We start from the raw sequence: 27669 nt of genomic DNA, 5'->3' as shown, positions 1-27669 counted from the left end.
GTTTGAGATGTTATATTTTCCTAGTTAAGCAGACTGGGCTTACACTGATATCAGTTTAGAAGAACACCGGTGATCTTATTACATACGATGTCCTTAGGGTTTTGCAGGATAGTTCGGGAGTTAATGCTTTGCCTGACTCAGCAACTGCAGATCTGTTTCATTCCTCATCAGGTGTGGAAGAGTTGCCTTTTGATATAGAATAAGGCCATTTGGCCCACTGAGTTTATGCTAGCTCGTCAAGCCATTCCATTCTTTCTAATTTCAGGGTACTCATCGTCATTCTTATCCAGTCCCAGTATGGTCCTAGTTGAGAAGCCAATAGTTTCTTCACAAGGGGTGGGAAATTGGCATAGTGGTAGAATTGCTGTGTTACAGTGCCAGAGACCCAGGTTTGATCCTGACCACGGGTGCTGTCTGTACGGAGTTTGTACTTTCTCGCGTGACCACGTTTCTACATGTGCTCCGGTTTCCTCCAACATTCCAAAAATGTACAGGTTTGTAGGTTAATTGGCATTGGTAAAAATTGTAAATTGTCCCTAATGTCCCTTAGTGTACGGGGGTGATCGCTGGGTCTGCGCGGACTAGTTGGGCTGTAGGGCCTTTTTTCCACACTGTATCTCTAAAGTCTAAACTGCTAATTAAGTGGGATTTCAGAACAGTCCTAATGCAATGAGCATTCTTTATCTCTAGCCGGTTGGATGTTCTCTGTGTGATACAGTCTGAGAAGAGTCTTCTTTGCAGAATCTTTGAGTCCTTCAACATTGATTTTCTTTCAGATGATTATGTTATGGTCAGTCGAACAATCATCGCTACTTGTTATAGAGCATCTTATGCAAACATCCTATAGCAAATCATTCAGAGCATAATATACCCTGGTGCTAGTTTTTATTGGCCATGTTGCCAAAAGGTTTGTGCTCCGGTGAGGGTATTAATCATTAAATGTACTTTCAAAACTAAGTAACATCTTTATAATTAGTTAAACATGCCCTTTAAATTCGATATATACAAAAAAACGATAAAAAAACATTAAAATTTGATAACACATTGAATTTGACAAAACGTCTGGACCGTGAACAACTGCACTCAATTTATTTGAACATTGCCAGTTCATCAAATTATATTTGCTGACAGATTTTTGCTATTAAAATACCAGCCTTCTGCCTGATACAGCTTTTAAAACCATAAATGGTGAATTTACAGTTGATGGATCCACATTTTGAAATGCTTTTAAAAATGTAAGCAATTGTGCAGTTGTTTTGCAATTATATTAATCATTGTAAGCATATTCTTTGTTTATAATCTTTTGCTATTTAACATAACAAATTCTTGAATATTCTCCAGTGGGCTGATTAATTTACTTTTGAGAAGGCAAAATAAAGTGCTGATACCTTTAACTTGAAGTTCAAAGGCAATTAAAATAACTAAGTGGATGCAATATTATCAACCAACAAATATTTAATTATTAGGAAAGAACACTGTTGCTTCATACATCGTTTTACAGCAGATTGTGCTTAACTGACCAGTCATCAGTTTGATGAAAAACATCTGATTCGTAGACCCACCCAGCACGAAAAGGCTGCTTTAAAGTAACTCGGTGATCTGTTCCAAAGCCACCATCAATGTTGCCTATTTCATAATAAACTAGACCAAGTAGGACTCGTTGGGTCCCATCCCCTCAACGAGCGTTTGCGGGGGGGAGGGCGGCCTGTGGCATCAAACACACTAACCACCTCTCACAGACACACTAACCAACCCCACACACACATACTAATCCTCCCCCTTGATATTATATTAATATTATTCATTCACTCCTTTTACCCCATCCCCCGCCCTATCCACTCACGCACAGCCCCCATCTGCGCAGGCGCAGCTAGAGGGGGGGGGGGGGTAGAGAGAGAGGGCAGAGAGAAACAGAGAGAGAGGGCAGAGACAGGGACAGGGTAGAGGCAGGGAGAGGGCAGAGACAGGGAGAGGGCAGAGACAGGGAGATGGCAGAGGGAGAGGGCAGAGACAGGGAGAGGGGAGCTTGCTGCCTTTTGGAGCTGGGGTTTCCGGGTGTCCGCTGCCTTTTGGTGCTGGGGTTTCCGATTTACGCCATCTTTTTGAGACAGGGAGAGGGCAGAGAGGGAGAGGGCAGAGACAGAGAGAGGGCAGAGACAGAGAGAGGGCAGAGAGGGCAGAGACAGAGAGAGGGCTGCGGGCGGACGTGGACTCACGGGAGGCCGCGGGCGGGCGGTCATGGACCCAAGGACCCTGAGCGAGGCAGCGGGCGGCCCCGGGCAGCGGGCTGCGGGTGACGTCACTCGCAGCGTGTGGAAAACACAGCGTGCAGACCCATTGTGACGTCATCACGTCATCAGCCAAAGCCAGCCGGTTTTATTTTCTAAGTTATTTCAGATTTTTGAACATTTTGATTAATAACTCGAGAAATAATGCATGAATTTTTCAGATAAGCGATTTCTGACCGTGGGATGAATTTCTGTAAAATTTTTACCGTTTGCACATCATCTTTTCAAGAAGTTGTGATTATACACACACAAATACACACACACATATACAAGATCAGAATTTTAATAGTTACTAGACCAAGTGAGACCCATTGGGTTCCATCCCCTCAATGCACGGATGTGTGTGGGGGGGGGGGGGGGGGGGGGGGGGGGGGGGGGGGCGGCCTGCGGCATTACACACGCACTAACCACCCCACACACACACTAACCACCTCTCTAGACATTATATTAATATTATTCATTGGCTCCTTTTACCCCATCCCCGCCCTATCCACTGACGCAGAGCCCCCAACTCGCAGCCACATCTAGAGAGGGGGCGGGGCTAGAGAGAGAGGGCAGAGAGAGAGGGCAGAGAGAGAGGGGGCAGAGACAGAGAGAGAGGGGCAGAGACAGAGAGAGAGAGGCAGAGACAGAGAGAGAGGGGCAGAGGTAACTTTTTAAGGGTAACTTTTTCCACACAAAGGGTGGTGGGTGTATGGAACAAGTTGCCAGAGGTAATTGAGGCAGGGACTATCCCAACATTTAAGAAACAGTTAGACTGATACATGGATAGGACAGGTTTGGAGGGTTATGGACCAAAAGCAGGTGGTGTAGCTGGGACATGTTGGTGGGTGTGGGCAAGTTGGGCCGAAGGGCCTGTTTTCAAACTGTATTACTGTATGACTACATTATACCTCCACCATGCATGAATGCTTCAAAATCAAGTGGTCGAGTTTTATTGCCATATAATCAAGCATAGAAACATAGAAAATAGGTGCAGGAATAGGCCATTCGGCCCTTCGAGTCAGCAGTGCCATTTAATATCTTATATCTATATTACTAAATCTCTGTTCTTGACCGCTTTTGGCCTTCTGCGCTGCGATTTCAGAGAGAACGCCGCCACCTAAGGCCGTCATTTTTGGCCACCTCGCGCAGAGCCCCCCTCCGCCGCATGTGTGTCGAGGATTTTGTTCCGTCAATGAAAAATGACAGAGATATTAATGTTTTTACAAAATTCCCGATTCTCTCTGCTGCCCATGCTGGAGGGAGGGGGAGGGACTATAAAACCAGGAAGTGGTGTGCCTCAATCAGTCTCTGCAAGTGGTGTGCCTCAATCAGTCTCTGCAAGTGGTGTGCCTCAATCAGAGCTCTGAATAACACTGAACAAATTTCTCCACAGCTGTGAGTACCCATAATGTGGTTTGAAAATGAAAATATGTTTAGTTTGAGGGGAAAAAAGCACTGCCTGAAAATGGTTGTTTGGGTTGAAGTAAAAAGGCACCCTCTCTCTCTCCCTATTCCTCTCTCTTTCTCTCTCTCTCTCCATCTCTCTCCCCTCCTCTCTCTCCCCCCTCTCCTCCCCCCCCTCCTCTCCTCTCTCCTCCCTCCTCTCCTCTCCCCCCCTCCTCTCTCCCCCTCCTCTCCTCTCCCCCACTCCTCTCCCCTCTCCCCCACTCCTCTCCCCCACTCCTCTCCCCCTCTCCCCCTCCCCTCCCCCCCTTTCCTCTCCCCCCCCTCTCCTCCCCCCCCTCCTCATCCCCCCCTAGGGTGGTTATGGTGTAAAAGGAGCAAATTAATAATATTAATATAATATCAAGGGGGGTAATTAGCGTGAGTGCGGGGGGGGAGATAGTTAGTGTGTGTGACGCTGTATGCCGCCCCCCCCCCACCACAGCCGCACGTTGGGGGAACAGACCCAACGGGTCTGCACTTGGTCTAGTATATATATTACTAAATCTCTGTTCTTGACCGCTTTTGGCCATCTGTGCTGCGATTTCCGAGAGAACGCCGCCACCTACGGCCGTCATTTTTGGCCACCTTGCTCAGAGCCCCCCTCCGCCGCATGTGTGCCGAGGATTTTTCCCGTCGATGAAAAATGACAGAGATATTAATGTTCTTACAAAATTCCACATTCTCTCTGCTGCCCCTGCTGGCGGCGGGGGGAGGGACTATAAAACCAGGAAGTGGTGTGCCTCACAGTCTCTTCAAGATGGAGGAAGGCAGAGGGTCACGTTTCTCTGAGCTGTGAATAACACTGAACACATGTCTACTCAAATGTAAGTGCCCTTACATTTTCTAAAATGCTTGCAGAATGTGTCTATTGGTTCTAAAATGTTTGCAAAAAGTGTCTCTTTTGGTTCTACAATGCTTGCAGAATGTGTCTTTTTTGGTTCTAAAATGCTTGCAAAAAAATGTCTATTGGTTCTAAAGCTTGCAAAAAAAATGTCTATTGGTTCTAAAGTTTGCAAAAAAATGTCTATTGGTTCTAAAGCTTGCAAAAAAATGTCTATTGGTTCTAAAGCTTGCAAAAAGTGTTTATTGGTCCTAAAGCTTGCAAAAAGTGTCTCTATTGGTTCTAAAACTTGCAAAAAGTGTCTCTATTGGTTCTAAAGCTTGCAAAAAATGTCTATTGGTTCTAAAATGCTTGCAAAAAAGTGTCTCTATTGGTTCTAAAATGCTTGCAAAGGTGGGAGGGGGAGGGACTATAAAACCCGGAAGTGGTGTGCCTCACAGTCTCTTCAAGATGGAGGAAGGCAGCGGGTCACATTTCTCTGAGCTGTGAATAACACTGAACACATGTCTACTCAAATGTGAGTGCCCTTAGTGGTTCTAAAATGCTTGCAAAAAATGTCTATTGGTTCTAAAGGGGCGGGGACTGGACATTGTGCCTTCCCCCACAGTGCTATCCACTGTGGGGGGATGATTTTTTTGTCTAATTGTAGTCCTGTAGGTCTGTGTCCAAGATGGCTGCCGTGAAGAGAGAGTGGACGCTGGCGCGCTTTGGCTGCCGCTGCTCTCTCTTCACACTGTGTTTTTGATTTTCTGTTTTTGAATTGAATTCTGTTTTTAATTTGTGTCTCTGTGATGTCTTTATTACTTGTTATATTCCGATTATATGTTATTCCGATTACTATGTAAGGTGTCCTTGAGATGTCTGAAAGGCGCCCATTAAATAAAATTTATTATTATTATTATTAAAGCTTGCCAAAAAATGTCTATTGGTTCTAATGCTTGCCAAAAAATGTCTATTGGTTCTAAAGCTTGCCAAAAAATGTCGATTGGTTCTAAAGCTTGCCAAAAAATGTCTATTGGTTCTAAAGCTTGCAAAAAAATGTCTATTGGTTCTAAAACTTGCAAAAAGTGTCTCTATTGGTTCTAAAGCTAGCAAAAAATGTCTATTGGTTCTAAAGCTTGCAAAAATATGTCTATTGGTTCTAAAATGCTTGCAAAAAGTGTCTCTATTGGTTCTAAAATGCTTGCAAAGGTGGGAGGGGGAGGGACTTTAAAACCCGGAAGTGGTGTGCCTCAGTCTCTTCAAGATGGAGGAAGGCAGAGGGTCACGTTTCTTTGAGCTGTGAATAACACTGAACACATGTCTACTCAAATGCGAGTGCCCTTAGTGGTTCTAAAATGCTTGCAAAAAGTGTCTATTGGTTCTAAAATGTTTGCAAAAAGTGGCTATTGGTTCTAAAATGTTTGCAAAAGTGTCTCTTTTGGTTCTACAATGCTTGCCAAAAAATGTCGATTGGTTCTAAAGCTTGCAAAAAAATATCTATTGGTTCTAAAGCTTGCAAAAAAAGTCTATTGGTTTTATAGGTTGCAAAAAGTGTCTCTATTGGTTCTACAATGCTTGAAAAAAGTGTCTCTATTGGTTCTACAATGCTTGAAAAAAAGTGTCTCTATTGGTTCTAAAATGCCTGCAAAAAGTGTCTCTATTGGTTCTACAATGCTTGCATAAAAATGTCTATTGGTTCTAAAATGCTTGCAAAAAGTGTCTCTATTGGTTCTAAAATGCTTGCAGATAGTATCTCTATTGCTTCTAAAGTGCGTGTGCGCGTCGTGTGTCTGTGCATGCGTATGTATGAGTTGCTGTGTCTGTGTGTGAGTGTCTGTGTATGAGTGTGTGTATGTGTGAGTGTCTGTATGTGTGAGTGTTTGACTGTGTCTCTGTGTATGAGTGTCTGTCTGTATGTGTGTGTCTGTATGTGTGTCTGAGTGTGTGTCTGCGTGTCTGAGTATCTGTGTGAGTGTGTGTGAATGTGTGTACGTGTTTGTGACTATGTGTGTGTGTGTGTGTGTGTCTTTGTGTTTGTGTGTATTTCTGTGTGAGTGTGTCTGTGTGTGTGTGTGTGTATTTCTGTGTGAGTGTGTCTTCGTGTGCGTGTCTGGCTCTGTGTGTGTGTGTGTGTGTGTGTGTGTGTGTGTCTGGCTGCATGTGTGTGATTGTCTTTGTGTGTGTGTGTGTGTGTATGTGTGCACTCTGCTTGAAATGCTGTGAAATTGGCTTGGAGTGCTGTGAGGTTGGACTTGCGGCCTGCACTCCATGATGACTTTTGAGGTAAATTCTCAGATTTTCTTTGTTAAAATTTGACCGCTTAATCTCTCTGTATTAAAATTGTCTTTTTTTTTTAATATCAAGAGGCAGTGAGCAGCAGAACACAGCAAGAGACACAACAAAAAATAACTTAATAAATCTCATCTTTAACGTTTAAATTGTTGTTATATTTTAAGCCATTCACATTTTAAACTTTAATAAATCCTTTTTCCACTTGCCATGCCTGCGTGCTCTTCATCACAATAGTAACCTAATAGGCAGGAATGGTTGCGCTGTCGGAGAGCCACTAAGAGTGCATGGGGGGAGATTGAGGGGAGATAGACTGCATGTGTGTGGGGGAGGGGAATGGCATGGAGCAGAGTGGGGGGAGAAGGGAAGAGGGGTGACTGAGTGAACTGCCACCACCAGCTGTGAGTGACTGGGCTGCCAGCCCACCAGCCATGAGTAAGTGAAATGCCAGCCCACCAGCTGTAAGTGACTGAAGTGCCAGCCCACCACCCATGACTTGGTGAACTGCAAGTCCAAAAATCCATTCAGTCCACAATGTCCATACTAGCCCTCTGGAAACCAGTCCCTTCAGTGCACAACAGCCTGAGTGACTGAGCTGCCCGGCCAGAGTGACTGAGCTGCCAGCCCAAGAATCCATTCAGCCCACAATGTCCATACTAGCCCTCTGGAAACCAGTCGCTTTGACCCACAACACACATACTAGCGCTCCAGAAAGCCCCCCCCCTCCCCAACTGGTCAGCAATATTGGAAGTGGTGCAGAGGTGGAATATTGCGTTGGGGGACCAGCCCTCCCATGTGAAGCTGGGACCCAACGAGTCCCACTTAGTCTAGTGCTCATCTAAAATCAGTACCTCTTTCCTGTTTTTTCCCCATATCCCTTGATTTTGCTAGCCCCAAGAGCTAAATGTAACTCTCTTGAAAACAACCAGTGAATTGGCCTCCACTGCCTTCTATGGCAGAGAATTCTACAGATTCACAACTTTCCGGGTGAAGAAAGTTTATCCTCATCGGCACAGTGACTCTCACAGCAGCGGTGCAACGCTTCCGACGAACGCCCGGGACTCTTGCACTGAGGCTGCTCCACGGCCGGAGCTGCACGAGCAACTCGCCGGTCCCGCAAATACTCGCCAGTCCCGGCTCCCCGTCCGCATCTGCCCCTGCCGCTCCATCCCTCCCTCCGCCCCGGCTCTCCAACACCCGCGGCCCATGCAGTTGATATTAGTTTTGAAATTCTCGTTGTTCACAGAATTTCTCACGATAGAGCATGAGAAATTTGTGATCAGCGTGAGAGCGTGAGAATTTGGCGAAATGCGGGATTCTCACGCTCATTGCGTGAGAGTTGGCGGCTCTGGGGGGGGGAGGGAGGGAGAGAGGGGGCAGAGGCGCAGGGGGAAGGGAGGGGGGGAGAGAGGGGGGTAGGGAGGGTGATGGGGGGGAGGGGGTGGAAGTGAGGGGGAAGGGGAGGGAAGGGAAGTTCAATCGGTGAAAAACCGGGGTAAAAAATGGGGAAAAGCAACGTAAGAAAATAGTAAAAAAGCGTAGAAATCACGGAGAAAACCGCTGTCTTTGAAATTCGGTTAAACGTTAAATGTTAAACCTGGAAGTCTTTAAAGCAACGTTAATGTATTAAAATTTTCGAAGTTAAAGCAAAAAAATGAAGTTCAAACCCGAGGGGGTCGGGGGGGGAGACATCACTCACAGCGCGTGGAACACAGCAAAAAACTAGGGGGGGGGGGGTTGGGTGGGGGGGGAGAGGAGTCAGGGGGTGATGTCACTCGCAGCGCGTGGAACACAGCCGAAAAACCGGGGGGGGGGGGGAGGTAACATCGCTCGCAGCGCGTGGAACACAGCATGGAGCAGAGCCATTGTGACATCATCAGCGAAAAACAGTTGGTTTTATTTTCTAAATTATATCAGATTATTGAACATTTTGATTAATAACTCGAGAAATAATGCATTAATTTTTCAGATAAGGCGATTTTGGATTCCACGGGATAAATCTCTACCGGAATAAGTAAAAATTTTACCATTAGGGTGTAGTTTTTTCGAGAAGATGTGATTATACACATCGACACACATCCAAGATCAGGGGAAGGTGGGGAAGGTGGGGAGGGAGTGGGGGAGGGTGAGGAGAGGGGGTGAGGAGAGGGGGGGGGGAAGTGATGGAGGGGGGGAGAGAGGGTAGAGGCCGGGGGAGGGGAGAGGAGGGGGGGTGAGAGGAGGGGGGGGGGGAGAGGAGGGGGGAGAGAGGAGGGCGGGAGAGAGAAGGGGGGAGGGGGAGGATGAGGGGGAGTTGAGGAGGTGGAGGGGGAGAGGAGAGGGGTGGAGAGGAGGGGGAGGGAGGAGGAGGGAGAGGGGGGAGAGAACAGGAGGGAGAGGGGGGAGAGGAGGAGGTGGGGGAGGAAGAGGGGAAGAGGAGGAGGTGGGAGAGGAGGAGGTGGGGGAGAGGAGGAGGTGGGGGAGGAAGAGGGGGAGAGGAGGAGGTGGGGGAGAGGAGGAGGGGGGCGAGGAGGAGGGGGAGGTGAGGAGGGGGGAGAGATGGAAGGGAGGGGGGAGCGGGCAGCTGGGAGCAGGCAGTGGGGCGGGCGTCAACCAAAGGACTGTGCCTTCAATCCAGAGCCCGGGGGAGGGGTCGGCACAGCGGAAGGCTGGTTCCCAAACACAATACTCCCTCGCTCCAGGCTGCAGGCCACGGGTATGTGGGGGAGTGGTCGGGAGGGGGGGGAGTGACGTCACTCGCAGCGCCTGGAACTCAGCGCAGGCCGCGCGAAGCAGATCCATTGTGACGTCATCACGTCATCAGCCGGTTTTATTTTCTAAGTTATTTCAGATTTTTGAACATTTTGATTAATAACTCGAGAAATAATGCTTGAATTCTTCAGATGAGACAATTGCGGAGTTCACGGGATAAATCTCCACAGGAATATGTGAATATTTTACCGTTAGCGCGTCGTTTTTTCAAGATGATGTGATTATACACACACAAACACACACACATCCAAGATCAGAGTTTTATAATTATAGAGATATATGGATATCTATATATATATATCATCTACATATGGTTTGTCCTCCAAGTTGCCCCTCCCAAAGGCAACTTGTCAAGTCCAAACAACACGCCAAGTTATTGACCACCAACAAGAATTACTAAGGCAGAAAATCAAGTGTGAAAACAAATTATTCTGAAAGAGCACTATCGCATCGCTAACCTAGATAAAATTATCCTTCCCTTTCAGATCCAGATTCAGTTCCTTAATATTTTCTCTGCATCTTTCCCAATCAGACCCATGAAAGGTATTAATTTAAGATGTCTATCTTCTCTCTCTACGCTCCAGAGCCCCGAGTTCGATCCTGACAGGGTGCTGTCTGTGTGCAGTTTGCACGTTCTCCGTGACTGTGTGGGTTTCCTCCAAGTGCTCCGGTTTCCTCCTATTTCCCCAAAGACATACAAATTTGTAAGTTAATTGGCCTCTGTAAATTGCCCCTAGTATGTGGGATGCGAAAGTGGGATAACATAGGATAGCATAAGCTACGATCAATGGTTGGCATGGACTCAACGGGCCGAAGGGCCTGGTTCCATGTTGTATCTCTAAAACTGAAAACTAAAACCAGAAACATAACACACCACGAGCTTTATGTAAGCATTTGAGGCCCTGCTGGGCATTTATGGATTATTAACCAACAAATGATATAGATGTATGCTGAATTTATATTATAAAGCAATGGAATATTAATTCAAGCCCAGCTACAACTGAGAAATAAAAACTACACAGTTTCCATGAGAAAAAAATCTCAGGTTCTACTTTTAGTGATGATGGAGGTGATTCTTTGAAAAAAAACACTCAAAGTATACCTCTAAAAATTAAATCGTGAATAAAAGCAAGATTTCCACCATCTGGAGTTTGTTTTTGATTTTTGTCACCTGTTAATAATCTATTAAAATATCAAGTCATTGGGTTCATTAGGAATGGTTTATAAATTACAAAGCACAGTGTATTCAAATTAAAAGAAGCTTTACATTAAATATTGCCTTTAAATATTGAAATATTATCTCCAATTTCTTACCCATTGTTTTCATTGCAGCAGGAAGGCTTCTCAAGGTTATGGTTGAAAGGTCCAATTAGGATATTTTTTTCTAATGACTTGACAGCATCCAGGGAGTCAAGCAGCAGCTCTGGATACTGGGCAGTCATCTTGCAAACCCAAGCTAACGAGGCCTGAGCAGCCACCATTTGGATTTGTCTCCCAAGCTTCAAGAGCTGTGACAAAAAACAAGTTTCTTTCAGATTAAAAATACATCTTGTATACATGTTGAGATGAGACCATTTTTCATTATTTTCACAATTTATCATTTCAAGAGTAAATGCATTTTAAAAGCAATTTCTATAAATTAATACAACCTGAGAGAACACTAACTGCACAAGATAGGAAGTAACAACAAAGCTAAAGTAATTTATCATTCAACTAAAAGAGAAAGCCCAAAACAACACCTTATTTTAGAGCCTTGTATGGTACAAATTAGCAATGTGAACTTCAAATTTTAAATCTGAAGCTTGAAAATTGAAGTCAAGATGTCTGGTATACTGAAGACTAATGCCAGAAGACCTGACCACAAATACTGGCAAAAAATCTCAACATTGCCTTCAAGGTCTGAATGACAAATAAAGGATTCAATTCAGGAAGGAAGGCTGGCATCAAGATTCTATCTGGCCAGGTAATAATGCAAGCCCGCAATGCCTTTTAGAATAAAACGTAATCCAATTGTACATTCATCACTGTTCAGGAAGACAGACGACCCACTTATCTTGCCAACCAGACAAGGGACACAAATGTTGCCTTGTCATCAAAACACATTCTAAATCTAACAATTTTGTTTCAGAGAAATACTTTTAGCAATATTCATCAAAGGGATGAAGAGACGATTGAGGGTTCATTGGTAAGGGTACCAGAATCCTCATCATGATTGTAAAATGACACAAAATTGGAAGGGATTTTCCGCTTCTCATTTGTAAAGAACTGGGAGCAGATGGCCATAATGTTCTAGGTGTATGGGTTCCTTCCAGACCTCTGTGAAGGCAACAGTGAGGTTCCTGAAGGAGGACGTGGTTGCAAATTGAAAAATGTACGAGGAAGTTTGCTTGACTGCACTAGGTGTCAGCAAACAAATTCCTGAAGATACTTGCCCCCTATAATATCGCAATCCTTGTTAGACAATAGACAATAGGTGCAGGAGTAGGTCATTCGACCCTTCGAGCCTGCACCATTCAATGTGATCATGGCTGATTATCCCTAATCAGTACCCCGTTCCTGCCTTCTCCCCATATCCCCTGACTCCGCTATCTTTAAGAGCCCTATCTAGCTCTCTCTTGAAAGTATCCAGAGAACCGGCCCCCACCGCCGTATGGGGCAGAGAATTCCACAGACTCACAACTCTGTGTGAAGAAGTGTTTCCTCGTCTCCATTTCTAAATGGCTTACTCCTTATTTTTAAGCTGTGGCCCCTGGTTCTGGACTCCCCCAACATCGGGAACATGTTTCCTGCCTCTAGCGTGTCCAAACCCTTAATAATATTATATGTTTCAATAAGATCCCCTCTCGTCCTTCTAAACTCCAGAGTATACATGCCCAGCCGCTCCATTCTCTCAGCATATGACAGTCCCGCCATCCCGGGAATTAACCTTGTAAACCTACGCTGCACTCCCTCAATAGCAAGAATGTCCTTCCTCAAATTAGGGGGCCAAAACTGCACACAATACTCCAGGTGTGGCCTCACTAGGGCCCTATACAACTGCAGAAGGATCTTTTTGCTCCTATCCTCAACTCTTCTTGTTATGAAGGCCAACATGCCATTCGCTTTCTTCACTGCCTACTGTACCTGCATGCTTACTTTCATTGACTGATGAACAAAGACCCCCAGATCCCATTGTACTTCCCCTTTTCCCAATTTGACACCATTTAGATAATAATCTGCCTTCCTGTTTTTGCTACCAAAGTGGATAACCTCACATTTATCCACATTAAACTGCATCTGCCCACTCACCCAACCTGTCCAAGTCACCCTCCTCCTCACAGTTCACACTGCCACCCAGCTTTGTGTCATTTGCAAATTTGCTAATGTTACTTTGAACCCCTTCATCTAAATCATTGATGTATATTGTAAATAGCTGCGGTCCCAGCACCGAGCCTTGCGGTACCCCACTAGTCACTGCCTGCCATTCTGAAAGGGACCCGTTAATCTCTACTCTTCGTTTCCTACCAACCAATTTTCTATCCATGTCAGCACTCTACCCCCAATACCATGTGCCTGAATTTTTCTCACTAATCTCCTATGTGGGACCTTATCAAATGCTGTCAGAAAGTCCAGGTACACTACATCCACTGGCTCTCCCTTGTCCATTTTCCTAGTTACATTCTCAAAATTAGCTGCTTTATCAATGCAGCAGTGATAATAAAGTCAATAAGGGTGCAGAGCAAAGCTAATAGGTAGAGGTTGCTGACCAGACTAAATACAAATACATTATTTTTGAAGCCTCAGGGAAATTGCAGAAGGTTTTGATTATTCAGTAAAGGGTAGCTCTACAAATAGACTCACAGAATTTGGAGCAAAGACAGGTTTGAATGCTTTGAGAGGCCATGTGGTAACATAACCTTTATGTGTAAAATATATTTAAAGACAGAAAAGTAGGCCTAATAGAACCCAGATGCTTGACAGTCCTCACAGATGTGAAGAGTGAGCGATGCATCTTTCATGCCAACTGGAACAAAATCAGTTGCTAGAGTAACACAGGTAGATAAGTCAAAGAAATGAAGAAAACAGCCAAATCGGGGTCAAGGAGCAGCTCATCTCGGCGACCTTATGGGTCAAGTAAGTTAAGATTCCAGAGCATTAAGAGTCCTCCAAGGAAGAGTTATGGATGAGGGAGTTGTGGTGGGAGGAAGAAATTATCAATATGGTCTAACAATTAATACTGAAGGTAAGGAAAATATCCAGGAGAATTTACACATTTGGTATTTACTGGTAGGATGTTTAAAAAAAAAATAAAAGCATATTCTTATTTCTTTTTTGTACAATAATAAAAAGATTTAAAGCATACTAGATTAAGTGGGACACGGGAGGCCTGGTCACACGGGAGGCCTGATCCCCAAAGCAACCCGTTCACCAACGCAATATTACACCACTCACCCATTCCCCCAATGCAACCCGTCCGCATACGCAATATTGCACCACTCACGCATAGCCCCCAACTGCGCAGGCATGGCTCATTTCCCTCATCCCCCAGCACTCTCTCCCCCTCCTCTTCACCCTCCCTCTTCTTTCCCTTCTCCTCCTCTCCTTCCCCAATCCCACCCTCACCTCTCCCTTCCTCCCCTTTCCCCTACCCTGTCACTCCCTCCCTCCCTCCATAACTCCTCTCCCTACCCCCCTCCCATCCCTATCTCCCCACTACTCACCTCCCCCTATCCACCCCCACTATCCCTCCTGACCTCCCCCACTGCCCTCCTCTCCCTCTATTCCCCACTCTCTCCCTCCCCACTCTCTTCCTCCTCCTCCACTCCTCACCTCCCTAGTTTCCCCCTCTCCACCCCCTTCTTCAATCCCCCCCACTCTCCCTTCTCACCTCCCCAGGATCTTTCCCCTCTCCTTCCCAATCCCTCCCTTACCTCTCCCTCCCTCTCCTTTCCCCTACCCACAGTCACTCCCTCCCTCCATCCATAAAAAGCAGCATCTGCAGTTCCATCCTCCACAGGTCATTCATTAGCTGTGGGTTAGATCCCGTTGACTTGACGATTGGACCAGTTTGGGGATGGGGAGAGAGGGAGGGAGGGAGAGAGAGAGAGAGACACAGAGTGAGTGTGTGTGTGTGTGTGTGTGTGTGTGTGTGTGTGTGTGTGTGTGTGTGTGTGTGTGTGTGTGTGTGTGTGTGTGTGTGTGTGTGTGTGTGTGTGTGTGTGTGTGTGTGTGTGTGTGTGTGTGTGTGTGTGTGTGTGTGTGTGTGTGTGTGTGTGTGTGTGTGTGTGTGTGTGTGTGTGTGTGTGTGTGTGTGTGTGTGTGTGTGTCAGGAGAGGAGGTTAATCTGCGTGCCGCTGACTGAAGAAATCTGCGTACGTGCAGTTTTTAAAGTTTTTAAACCTCGATAACTTTTACAATATACCACCGATCGGAACAAAACTTGTTGCACTCGCAGCATAGGAGAACAGTGAGTAATCTGGTGAAAAATCGTTGTGCTATTGCGTACCGCTTTTGCGCAAATAGAAAAACCGCACAAACCGGAAGAGCACAAGATCAAAGTTTTCGTTATGTATAGATACTAACGAACAGAACAAGTCTACAATTTCCATTCCTGAGGATAGTACAATGGGAAAAGGTGCAGTGGGAATTGGAAGTTATGCTCGACAACCCTTGTATATTTTGAGGCATGTGTTAAGAGCAGAATTGTCAAAGGTGTGCCAAGACACCATGAACGTAACGCTATGCTTGCGTGAGAGAGAAATGCGGAGTGGTGGGAACATTCAGAACCTCCAAATAGGAATATAAATGTACATTGCAGCTTCTTGGTGTTTTACAAAGATTGCCAAAAAATGCTTAACATGCAGGGGCCACAGCCAATGCTTTTATGAAACGGGTCATTAAAAAAATAAGATATGAAAAATTAAATCTGGAGAGGAAAGTGGAATAATTACCAAATACAGAAGCTATTTTAATAACTGAGTACTTTAGAATTTAATATATTTCATATATTTTTCTCACCACTTTATGCTGACTACTAAACCCAAGGTCAGCGGCTGAAGCATTATCTGTTTTACTCTCCCTCAGGAGGTGCCCGACACACTGAATATTTCCAACATTTTATTTTGTATCAGATTTCAAGCGTTTGTGGTATTTTCGTTTGTGTTTTAAACCATTATATCACTTCCTAAACATGCTTGGTATTTAGAAGTGATGTAATGGTTTAAACGTGTGTTTTAAACCATTATATCACTTCTAAATACCAAGCATGTAATTCTATAGAAACTACAAAGTGCTAAAAAACACTCTCTCACATCATATTCCATGAAGGATAACTATGGAAACTACTTTTACTTTTAAGCTAGAATATCCCACTGATATGAATGGATGCAAAACAAATTTCTTCTATCAGGATAATGCCTGGAGGCAAACTTTTAAAATTAATCTTTGAGGTCTTCTTTATTTGAACTTCCGACCGATTACAATAAATTCATCGCAGACCCTTACATGGGTTAAAACATTTTATTCCAGTCATGGATTAGAACAGAAAAAGAATTGTACACCATAAAATAGTCCCCTTTGACCCAGCATTGGGCCCGTATCCCTCTACTCATTTCTCTTGTCCAACCTTCTTTTAAACTTTGTAATTGTATCCAACTCTACCACCACCTCTGGCAGCTTGTTTCACATAAATACCATTTTCAGAGAGAAAACAATAAAATGAATATTGAATTCTCCAAATTTAGGTAACCCCCACAATTCCCCCCCTCCCCTCTCCCCCACACCCCTTTTTCTTCTCCCTCCCATCGCATGTGTCCCAACTGTATGCGCACCTTTCTCCCCTCCCTTTCCATTCACATTCCTTCCTCTGGCTTCACAATTTGCAACTTCAATCGTTTTGTCGCATACCTTCGATTTTAATCTCTGACCTTTGTTCCAACCATCAGCCTATCAACCCCCACCCCCTCACCCATGTCTACCTATCACCTACTACACCTTATCCTGCCTCTCCTCCTTCCTCCCTCCCCCCACCACCACCCATCCTCCCCCACAAGCAGTCTGAAGAATTGTCTGGACCTGAAAACTCACCTATCCATGTTCTCCAGAGATGCTGCGTGACCCAATGAGTTACTCCAGCACTTTGTGGCCATTTAAAAAAAACTTAACCCTTAGATCTCTTTAAAAGTTTTCACCTCTCACCTTAAAGCTGTGCTCTCTCATTATGGACTTCCTGTCCTGCAAAATGACTCTGAATATCTATACTATCTACTGTATACTGCTCATCTATCTATATTATTATATTACTAAAACTCTTATCTTGTTTGGATGTCTGTCTGCATGTGAGTGAGCTCAAGAAACTATGCCGAAACGGTACACAATAGCGCTAAAAAAATTTGCACCACCTTACTCACCTTTGTCCCGTGGTCATTTGTATAAAGTTTCGTTCAGATTGATGTTATATTTCACATTATTGACATTTAAACGTTTAAAAAAAGCCCACTTTGAGAAGAATAACTGTGACTGTGCTGTGAGAGATTTCTGGCAGTTGCAGCTATGACGTCACAATGGCATCTCACAGTCCTCCAATCACAATGGCATCTCATTTACATACGCTGCCATGAACAATCCGCCACCTGACAATGACATCACAATGGGATCTTAGCTGCCACCCACCTTACTCACCTTTGTCCCGTTATCGTTTATGTCAAGTTTGATGTTATATGTCACAAGTTATTGATATTTAAAAGTTGGATCGGAAATTCTGGCAGTTAGTGCGTGTGGGGGGGGGGGGGGGGGGTTAGTGTATGTGAGGGCGGTTAGTGTGTGGGGGTTAGTGTGTGTGTGGGGGGGTTAGTGTGTATGTGGAGGGGGTTAGTATGGGTGTGGGGGTGGTTAGTGTGTGTTGGGGGGGTTAGTGTGTGGGGGGGCTAGTGTGTGTGGGGGGGTTAGAGGAGGGGAGTGAGCGGGTGAGGAGAGGAAGCAGAGGAGGGTTGGTGGGTGAGTGGTGGAATATTGCGTTGGGGAACGGGTTGCTTTGGGGGACTAGGCCTCCCGTGGGGGCTATGGGCGATGGTGGAATATTGTGGTGGGGGAACAGGTTGCATTGGGGGACCAGGCTTCCTGTGTGACAGGGACCCAATGGGTCCCACTTGGTAGGTCTGTCTGTCTGTCTGTCTGTCTAACTAAAACTCTCGTCTTGTTTGGATGCCTGTCTGTGCGTGCGTGATCCCGGAACTACGGCAAAACGGTACAAACGAGCGCAAAATTGTTTGCACCAATGTCAATTTTCCTTCAGATTTGATGTTATATTTCACGTGTTATTGATATTTACAAGTTTAAAAAAGCAAACTTTGAGAAGAATAACTGTGACTAGGCTGTGAGTGTTTTCTGGCAGTTGCAGATATGACATCACAATGGCATCCCGCAGTCCTCCAATCACAATGGGATCTCATTTACATATGCTGCTGTGAACATTCTGCCACCCGACAATGACATCACAATGGTATCTCAGCTGCCACCCGACAGTGAGTGAGAGTAGGCAAAAGAAGAGGGAGGGAAAGTTGACAGAGAGACAGATAGAGATAGAGTGAGACAGAGAGACAGATTATGGGGTTGAGGGAGTGAGATTTTTTTTTAAAATCTGTTTTAATCAGATTCTTGGGGAGAGCTTTCCTTTGTTAAAACAAATTCCAGAATTTTCCTTGTCGGGATGGAAGATGGGGTAGACGCCCACGTGGGGGTTTTCATTGTGGGTGGGAAAGGTGGAATAGGGGAGAGGTTTCATTTCCAGAACTTTCCTTTATTGACAAAAAATAAAACGGCGCCCCAATTGCCCCGCCCCTCCTGTGTTTACTTAAAATCCACTTTGATAATCAATTAGAAGTGCTGGGGGAGGCAGGAGAAGTGCTATTGGAGTTTTTTTTAAAGTCCAATGCTGGGGGAGACAGGGGAGTGGTGGAATCATACGTTGGGGAACGGGTTGCATTGGGGGACCAGGCCTCTCGTTGGGGCTATGGGTGAGTGGTGGAATATTGTGTTGGGGGAACAGGTTACATTGGGGGAACGGGTGAGTGGTGGAAACGGGTTGCGTTGGGGGAACGGGTGAGTATGGATTATTGCGATGGGGGAACAGGTCCAATGGGTCCCACTTGGTCTGGTGTATATATTGTGGCGGCACCTGGTGGTAGGCCACTGGCAGAGCAAACCCTCGGCTCTGGAGGGAGGAGTTAGCTGTCTCTGTGTGGGAGGCGCAGGTCATGGGGTTGACCCTTAGGGGTATTTAAGGTCGGGTAACGCCCGTGCCCATTTGAGGAGTAGGGAGCTGTATCCTAACACGTCTCAAGCACACAACTGGCTTCCGCTTAGTTTTTGGCAGGACTCCTGCGAGTCCCCGCTATACTGGTGACCCTGACGTTCAGAAGTGTAATCCTGGAAGGGAAATTTCGTCAGAAGATGCATTCCACCGCTGCCGCCTACGAGGCACACATGGCCGAACTCAACGCGGTCTCCCTGAAGCTGCCTACATTTTGGACCTCGCAGCTGGGGGTTTGGTTTCTACAGGCAGAGTCCCAGTTCTAAAACTGCGGTGTATCGGCCAACGAGACTCGTTACCACTATGTGGTAAGCGCTCTGAATCAGCAGACAGCCGGTCAGGTCGTTCCTTACCTCAATAACCCACCGGCGGCGGATAAGTACATAGGCCTCAAGGAACTGCTGCGCTGGATCTACGGGACAAGATCGTATGGAGCGCGCCTGTCGGGTCCTCAACATGGGTGGGCTCGGCGACCAGAAGCCCTCGGCCCTAATGAGCTAAATGCTCATGCTCATGGGCGACCACCAGCCCTGCCCGCTGTTTAAATTTACCCACCTGCAGAAGTTGCGGCGAGACATCCGCCGGCAGCTCTCAGGCGAGAGCTTTGAAGATCCCATCCGGCTAGCAGCGCACGCCGACGAGCTGTGGCTGTCTGACCAACAGCAGGTGGGTGCATTGGAATCCCTAGAATCGGTGGAATCCCCGGAATCGCTGGACCAGATCGATTCAGCGCCCTGAAAGGCCCAGCGACCGAAGACCACGCCCATAAGAGGCCCACGCCCATTAGGGACCCACGCCCACTTGAGCCACATACCAGACAAGTGTCAGAGGAGAGGAGGATGGCTGAGCAGGATCCAATAAAAAGGATGTGGTGTTTTTACCACCAACGCTGGGATTCAGCGGCCCGCCATGTTCATTTCCAGAAAACACGGTGCCGGCCGCTGATAGTCACCACGGTAGCCGGCAGGATGCATCGCCTGTAGGTCTGGGACCGGCACTCGGGGCTCAGGTTCTTGGTGGACACCGGGGCAGAGGTCAGTGTTTTGCCCCCCTCCGGAGTGGACACGCGTGCTGGTATGCGGAGGACCCCCCTTGACCGCTGCGAATGGCAGTTCCATCTGCACTTAGGGCGTCTGCACCATCCCGATCATCTGTGGTGCATGCCATTTCACCTGGCCATTCATTGTTGCGGACGTGGCACAGCCGTTGCTGGGCGCATATTTCTTGCGGGCGCAATCCTGGTGGCCATGAGAGGACAATGCCTTGTCCACGCTTCAACATTGGAGGAGATCTCCTTGCACCCTACTGCATCCGCCGCACCAATCCACAACCCAGTGGCGGCGGTGACAATATATATGCACAGATACTGGCCGAGTTTCCGGGCATTGTGACACCGAAGTTCGACTCGACCAGCCCGAAACATGGTGTGCCGCATCATATTCTTACATCAGGTCCACCGCTCCACGCCCACGCCCGCAGGCTTGCCCCCGACAAGCTGCTGATAGCGAGGGCGGAGTTTTGGAAAATGGAAGCCATGGGCATCGTCCGACGCTCCAACAGCTCATGGGCCTCCCCGCTGCACATGGTGCCGAAGGAGGCCTTTTGGTGACTACCGCCGCCTGAACGAGGCGACAATCGCCGATCATTACCCCGTTCCCCACATACAAGATTTCTCAGCCCATCCGGCTAAGGTTTCTCAGCCTCAGCCGGGGCTAAGGTTTATTCTAAAATCTACAGTTCAGGGATATAACTAGATCCCCGTGCGAGCGGAGGATGTCCCGAAGACGGCTATTATCACCCCATTCGGCCTATTCAAGTTCCTGCGGATGCCCTTTGGCCTCAAGAATGGCGCACAGGCCTTCCAGCAACTGATGGACACCGTGGGGCGCCGGCTCGATTTCCTGTTCATCTATTTAGATGACATCCTCGTGGCGAGTCGCTCGTGGCAGAAACACTGCGCCCATTTGCGTTTATTGTGCTAGCGCCTTAGTCAACAAGGCCTGGTGATTAACCCTGGCAAATGCCAGTTAGGCCTCCGGGCCATCGTCTTTCTGGGCCACCGGGTGATGCACAGAGTTGAGGCGATCCGCCAGTTTCTGGGGCCTTCCACAGTGCGGGGCCTCCAGGAGTTCGTGGACATGGTAACGTTCTACCATCGGTTTGTGCCGGCGGCGGCTAAAATTATGCGGCCACTCTTTCAGTTGTTGACTGGCATGAGGCGGAAGGTGCAATGGGACGCCATCGCCGTGGAGGCGTTTGAAGGGGCAAAGGAAGCCTTGGCTCGGGTGACAATGCTCGTACATCCGCGGGCTACCTCCCCTACAGCACTTACCGTGGATTCCTCGGACTGTGCAGTCAGCGGCGTTCTAAGTAGTCAGTCAATGGCAAATGGCAGCCTCTCACCTTTTTCTGCCGCCAGCTCAAGCCTGCAGAACAGCGCGACAGTTCTTTTCTCCGGGAGTTACTTGCATTGCACCTTGCGGTGCAGCATTTACAGTATTTCCTGGAGGGCCAGGAAATCGTAGCCTTCACGGACCATAAGCCCCTCACCTTCGCATTTGCCAAGGGCTCAGATCCTGAGTCCGCCCATCAGACGTGCCAGCTAACGTCTAGTTCGGAGTTTACGACAGACGTCCGACACATCGCCGGTAAATCTAACCTGGTTGCAGACGTCTTGTCCCGCCCCGCGATAGCAGCCGTTCTCAACCCAGCCTCCGGAATAGACTACTCAGCCTTGGCTACAGCGCAGCTGGCGGAAGAAATGCTGGTGTACCGCACCGCGATCGCGGGTTTGGTGCTGGAGGATGTGCCGTTGGGTCCCTCGTGTACTTCCACCCTGTGCGACGTGTCCACGGACCAGCCGCGGCCTGTTGTTCCGGCGGCCTGGCGCCGTCGAGTGTTCGATGTCATCCATGGGCTAGCTCACCCGTCTATCCGGGCCAAGGTTGCCATGGTGGCCGCGAGATTTATATAGCATGGGCTGCGGAAGCAAGTCGGATGCTGGGCATTCCGTGCCAAATGTCTAAGGTACATCGACACGTCCGGGCGCCCGTTCGTTCATTTTGCGGTGCCACGCTGGCGGTCCGGCCACGTGTACGTGGACATCGTGGGGCCGCTGTCTCCGTCCCGGGGTGTTTCGCACCTGCTGATGGTGGTGGACCGTTTTACACGGTGGCCAGAGGCCATCCCGCTAATGGACACTTCCGCCATGTCGTGCACTCGTGCCCTCGTGGCTAATTGGACGGCCCGCTTTTGGGTTCCTCTGGACATCACATCGGACCGGGATGCCCAGTTCACTTCTGAACTATGGTCTGCAATGGCCCGCCTGTTAGGGACGCAGCTCCACCATTCGACAGCGTACCATCCCCAGTCGAATGGGTCAGTGGAGCGGTTCCACTGCCGTCTGAAGGATGCCCTGAAGACTCGCCTCACGGGCCCTGAGTGGATGGACAAGTTGCCATCCACTCCACGGATTGCCGCCAAGGAGGATTTGTCATCGTCCTCGGCGGAATTAGTGTATGGCGCTCCGCTCACCGTCCCCAGGGAGTTTGTCCCAGCTGCTTATGGGAACTACGTCATCTGTGTTGGTGCACTTGCGGGAGAGGGCTGGCGCCCTGGCTCCTGTCCCGACGTCTCGTCATGGAGTGGCCCCATCCCATGTGCCACCGGCGTTGGTGGATTGTCCGTACGTCTTTCTGCACCATGACGCCCACAGGTCGCCCTTGCAGCACCCTTATGAAGGTCCCTTTCGGGTGCTGCGGCAGTAATTGGAATCAGAGCAGCATCCAGGGGAGGCGACACTGTCACTAGAGATGCAAAGGTATCATGAAATTCTGAAATTAACGTGCTGGAAGAATGGTGAGCCAGTGTAGATAAGTAATGACAAATGTGACAAATACATGTGATTAGTTGCAAGAAGAAACACTGCTCACACAGCTTCAGTACTATTTCACTTACTGCCGCTCATCCAACACTTACTCCATTTTCCTCAAATCTTAACACCATGGAGTTGATCATTTCATCCAATTTTATTTTCTTCGTATCAATTTTCCAAAATACAAACCCAACACATAAGCTACACTATTTTACCCTCTTCAATATCAGAAGATTCCTTTACCATAGCCATTAATCATGACTCAATCTAAAAGAATAAAACATTAGATTGTAAAAGTTCTCTTGGCTGGTAGTTATTATCATAAATTATGTAAGAATGAGGCACCAATTACATGATTGTGGAGAGCTGTGCTAAACCAGATGTACCTAAAGATAAAAATTGTAGAGCTTTGGAAAAAAGTCTTGGATAGCTCAGGCCAAATTGTCTCATCCAGAGCTTTATGATACAATATAATCTACCATTTCCGTGCATTTGCCAATTATGTTAAATTATTAAACAGCATTTAACACTTGCAGGTGAATTATTTGGAGAAGGCATCATTTGCTTGAGTCACATGTTCAAAAGCTTTTATTGGATAATGCCAGCTTTATGACAGGATGAGAGAGGCGAAACAGCAGCAGCAGAAACTAATCATCCAGAAGAAAACTAATTTGGGAAGCTTAACCACAATTATCTCATAAAATAAAAACATTTTAGAAATTAAAATCAAGGAAAGTTTGGAATTAATTTTATCTGTTTCTAGATACATGGCATCTGTAATTCCATATTTTAAAATTATTTATTTACTGATTAATACTGGTATGCCCACAGGTTTGACATTTTTATGGGGATTTTATTTAAAAAATTGCTGTAAATTACTCATTTTCATATCTACAAGCCCATTTTCACAACTAATAACCTTTTTGATCCAGTTGCAGAGTTATAATGAAATAACTTTTATATTTCAGTTATGTATCATTTTAATGACAAATTGTTTCCACTGGCAGGAAAGTCATTAACTTAATATCCATTCATTTGCAGAAGTACTGGAGGACAAATGAGAAGAATTGCTTCCATGCAGAGCCAGTTGCTGTGATTTGGAATTGAGGCAAAAAACTGCACATGCTGGAAGTCTAAAATAAGTACAGACAATGACAGAACACTTGGCAGGTTAGGTAGTCACTGTGGTGATCTGAGTCAACGTTTTGGTCAATTATACTTTATGAGAATTGTAAAAGTGAGAAACAATTGGGATTTTAAATTGCAGAGACAGGGAGGAGTGACGAGAACAAAAGAATGTCTATGATAGAGCAGAAACCAAGATTAACTATTTGATTAGTAAGGGTGTCAGGGGCTATGGGGAGAAGGCATGAGAATGGGTTGAGAGAGAAAGATAGATCAGCCATGATTGAATGGCGGAGTACTGCTTGATGGGCCGTATGGCCTAATTCTTCTCCTATAACTTTAGAATAAAGCTACATTACCATTTTCTGTACTGTCCGTTTAAGAAATGGATGATGGAATTTAGAGGGAGAGGAAAGGTAAAAAAAAAAAACATGCTGGAACTGTGGGAAACAGTGGTTGTGGTAAATATGGAAGAGATTATGAGATATACCCATCAGAACAGGCAACACCCATGGCCAATTCTGAATGTAGGCGTCATTTATTTAATTCTTTATTTCGTGAAGCAAGTGTGAAACAGCATACAAAAAAACAAAACAATATTTATAAAGTGTCATAAACAATATCTTTCAATAAATGAAATAGTATTTGTCCGAAAATGTCATGATTCGGAAGTTTGCAGATGCACCAAAATAGACGGTTGAATAAGATATACATCAACCAGGGAAGTGGGCAAGGTAATGGCAGATGGAATTTAACTCACACAAGTGTAAAGTGATGTACAGACGCTCCCTGACTTAGGTAAAAGTTACATCCCGTGGACCCTTGCGTAAGTCTGATAGATTATGTAAGTCGGAAACAGAAGTGATACTGCGCACACATCAATTTACTATTAGTACTGTGTAGTACCAGTGGGAGACCACGTGGGAGCTCCGACATGGAGACCACATGGGAGCATCCACGAGATTAGCTGACTGGCTTGCTGCAACTCTTAAAGAAAGCAGTGGGCTTAAAGAATTGCTTACGTAAGTGGGAGTTTACTTAAGTTGCCTATTACGTAAGTCGGGGAGTGCCTGTATTTTGGGATGTTGAACCCTACTGGGATTTACGCAGTGAATAGCTGGACCCTAAAGAGTGCTGTTGAACAGAAACACTTAGGGATACAAGTCACCTGAAAGTGGTTACACAGGGACATACAGTTGTGTAGAAGGCAGGACACATCAGCTGAGACGCTGAGTATAGAAATTGGGATGTCACCCGCCTGCATCCTCAGGAACTATGCAGATCAGCTAGCAGAGGTATTCACAGACATTTTTAACCTCTCACTACTCCATTCTAAGGGCCCCATAGCAGAAGCATCCACGTCGCATGGTTGGAAACTAATTCTGTGCTAATTCTGCTATCACCATCATCTATTGCAACAAGTAATGGATGCCACTGATAGTCGCCGGAAGCTTGTGTCCTTTTCAGGACAGACGATGACAGCGAGGTCAACATTTGTAACAAGATGGATTCGAAAGAAGAAGATTCCATTCTAAGGTCCAGCACATTCTATTGTTGCTTTTCTCTCTGAAGTACTGCCCCCATTCATCCAAATTTTCTATCTGCGTTATGAATTGAAGTTTATCATGTAAAAGGCGAGGGTGTAGAAGGAGATAGTTAGAACTTCTAAATGGGAATTAAATAGACGCCTGAAAGATAAAGATGTGTGTGGATATGAGGGAAAAGCAGAGAATATGATTAATTAGAAACCTATTTCAAAAACTGACACACACAGGATGGACCAAATGGACTGTATTCTATGATTCTTGATTTATTGCTTCAGAAAACTAGAAGCGGTCATTCAGCAGAGGTGTTACGGGTAAAATAGAAAGAAAAGCAAGGGGAACGAAGGTGAAGGAGGAGGAACTATATGTGAAGGTGACATGACAGTTTAGACTATGAACATTGGAATAGGGTAGAGTACCTTCTCATCATTTGCAGCCTGCAGATGTCGAATTGAAGCCTGCGTCAGGGAAGAGATGAATCGCCACATCCAGGACCCCCTCATTGGGCCAAACAGTGAAAGCATCTTTGCCATCTCACTCAGTAGAGCAAGATACAGGTTGCATCTGTCAAGATCGAGGACCTCAATAAAAGAAAAACAAAACACATTTTAGAAAAATGACGGAAGGGTGCTCCTTATTCCCTGGCAAATATGGCAACTGCTGGCTGATAAAATGAAACAATAATAAAGCTTTACTTAATACATACCCTAAATAAAATAACATTTGACCAGATCTTACAGACCTAGTTACACCACTCAGAATAGCCACAGATAGTCCACATGTCACAGGTGGACAAGGTGGTGAAGACAGCTTTTGAAATGCTGGCTTCCATCAATAAGGGCATTGAGTGTAGAACCTGCCACTTTATGATTGCAGTTGTACAAGACATTGGCAAGGCTGCACTTGAAGTGTTGTCTTCAGTTTTGGTCATCCTTTTATCAAACCGATGCCAATTAGGTGGAAAAAGTGCAGGAAAGATTTACAAGGATGTCACCAGGTCTTGAAGAACTGAGCTATTGGGAGAGGTTCCTCTAATTCATGTTGACTCTTTGGGGCCTATATTACTGAGCTATCGGGAGAGGTTGGGCAAGCTGGGGCTTTAATCCTTGGAGTGTAGGAGGCTGAGGGATGTATAAAATCATAAGGGATGTAGATGGGGTGAATGTGCACAGTCTTTTTCCCAAGGGGAATCAAGAACTAGAGGGCAGAGATGAGGTAAACAAGGAGGGGGAGTTGCTTTATTGATTAATGAGAACATCATGCAGTAGTCCGAGTTAACACTGAAGGTTCATCCAGTGAAGCTATATGGGTGGAGCTGAGGGGGAAAAAAAGGGATGATTATGTTATTGGGATTGTAATATAGGCCACAAAGAGTCAAAAAGAATTAGAGGAACAAATATGCCGAAAGATTGCAGATAGCTGTAAGATTCATAGGGTCATCATAGTAGGGGATTTTGTTAAGGTTCTGCATTGTTGGCTGCTATGGAAGGTTAGATCGCATGGGATCCAGGGAGGTCAAGCTAACTGGATACAAAATTGGCTTTGTGGTAGAAAGCAGTGAGAGGTGGTGAGAGGTTGTTTCTTGGACTCGGTCTCAGGGATCAATGCTGGGCCTGTTGATGTTTGTCATCTATATGAATGATTTGCATGAGAATGTACAAGGGATGTATAGTAAGTTTGCAGGTATCACTAAAATTGGTGGTATAGTAAACAGTGAAGAAGGTTATCAATAATTACAGCCAGACGTTGATCAGGTGGGCAAGTGGGCCGTGGAATGGCAAATGGAGTTTAATTCTGATAAGTGTGAGGTGTTGCATTTTGGGAAATGAAACCAAGGGCAGGACCTTCACAATGAATGATAGGGTCCTGGGGAGTATTGTAGAGCAGAAAGATCTGGCAATACAAGTACATAATTCCCTGAAAGTGGCAGGTAAGTGGCAGGTGAAGAAGGCTTTTGGCACGCTGGCCTTCATTGGTTAGGAAATTGAGTATAAAAGTTGAGACATTATGTTAGTAAGGGCGTCAAAGGTTACGAGGATAAGGCAGGAGAATGGAGTTGAGAGGGGAAAATAGATCAGCCATGAGTGAATGGCGGAGCAGACTCGATCGGCCAAATGGGCTAATTCTGCTCCTACGTCTTACGGTTACAGTTATACGAAATGTTGGTGAGGCTGCACTTGCAGTATTGTGTTCAGCTTTAGTCACATTGCTATATGAAAGATACCATTGCACTGAAAAGAGAACAGAGAAGATTT

General features: G+C 46.1%; 1 protein-coding gene across 2 annotated transcripts in view; it reads right to left on the bottom strand.

Annotated features, from left to right (window-relative positions):
- Positions 1–27669, bottom strand: part of tarbp1 (TAR (HIV-1) RNA binding protein 1) — a 220731-nt gene that overhangs the window by 122285 nt on the left and 70777 nt on the right. For both annotated transcript variants that reach the window (XM_033025903.1, XM_033025902.1), the window contains exons 14-15: positions 25834–25995; positions 10897–11090 (exon numbers count right to left, since the gene is read on the bottom strand). In XM_033025903.1, the coding sequence (XP_032881794.1) occupies positions 10897–11090; positions 25834–25995 (356 nt within the window). The remainder of the gene's footprint in view (positions 1–10896; positions 11091–25833; positions 25996–27669) is intronic.

This window comes from Amblyraja radiata, chromosome 8 (genome assembly GCF_010909765.2).
Source record: "Amblyraja radiata isolate CabotCenter1 chromosome 8, sAmbRad1.1.pri, whole genome shotgun sequence".
Taxonomy (NCBI): Eukaryota; Metazoa; Chordata; class Chondrichthyes; order Rajiformes; family Rajidae; genus Amblyraja; species Amblyraja radiata.
The sequence above is the reverse complement of the archived record's forward strand: the minus strand, read 5'-3'. Positions and strand labels throughout refer to the sequence as shown.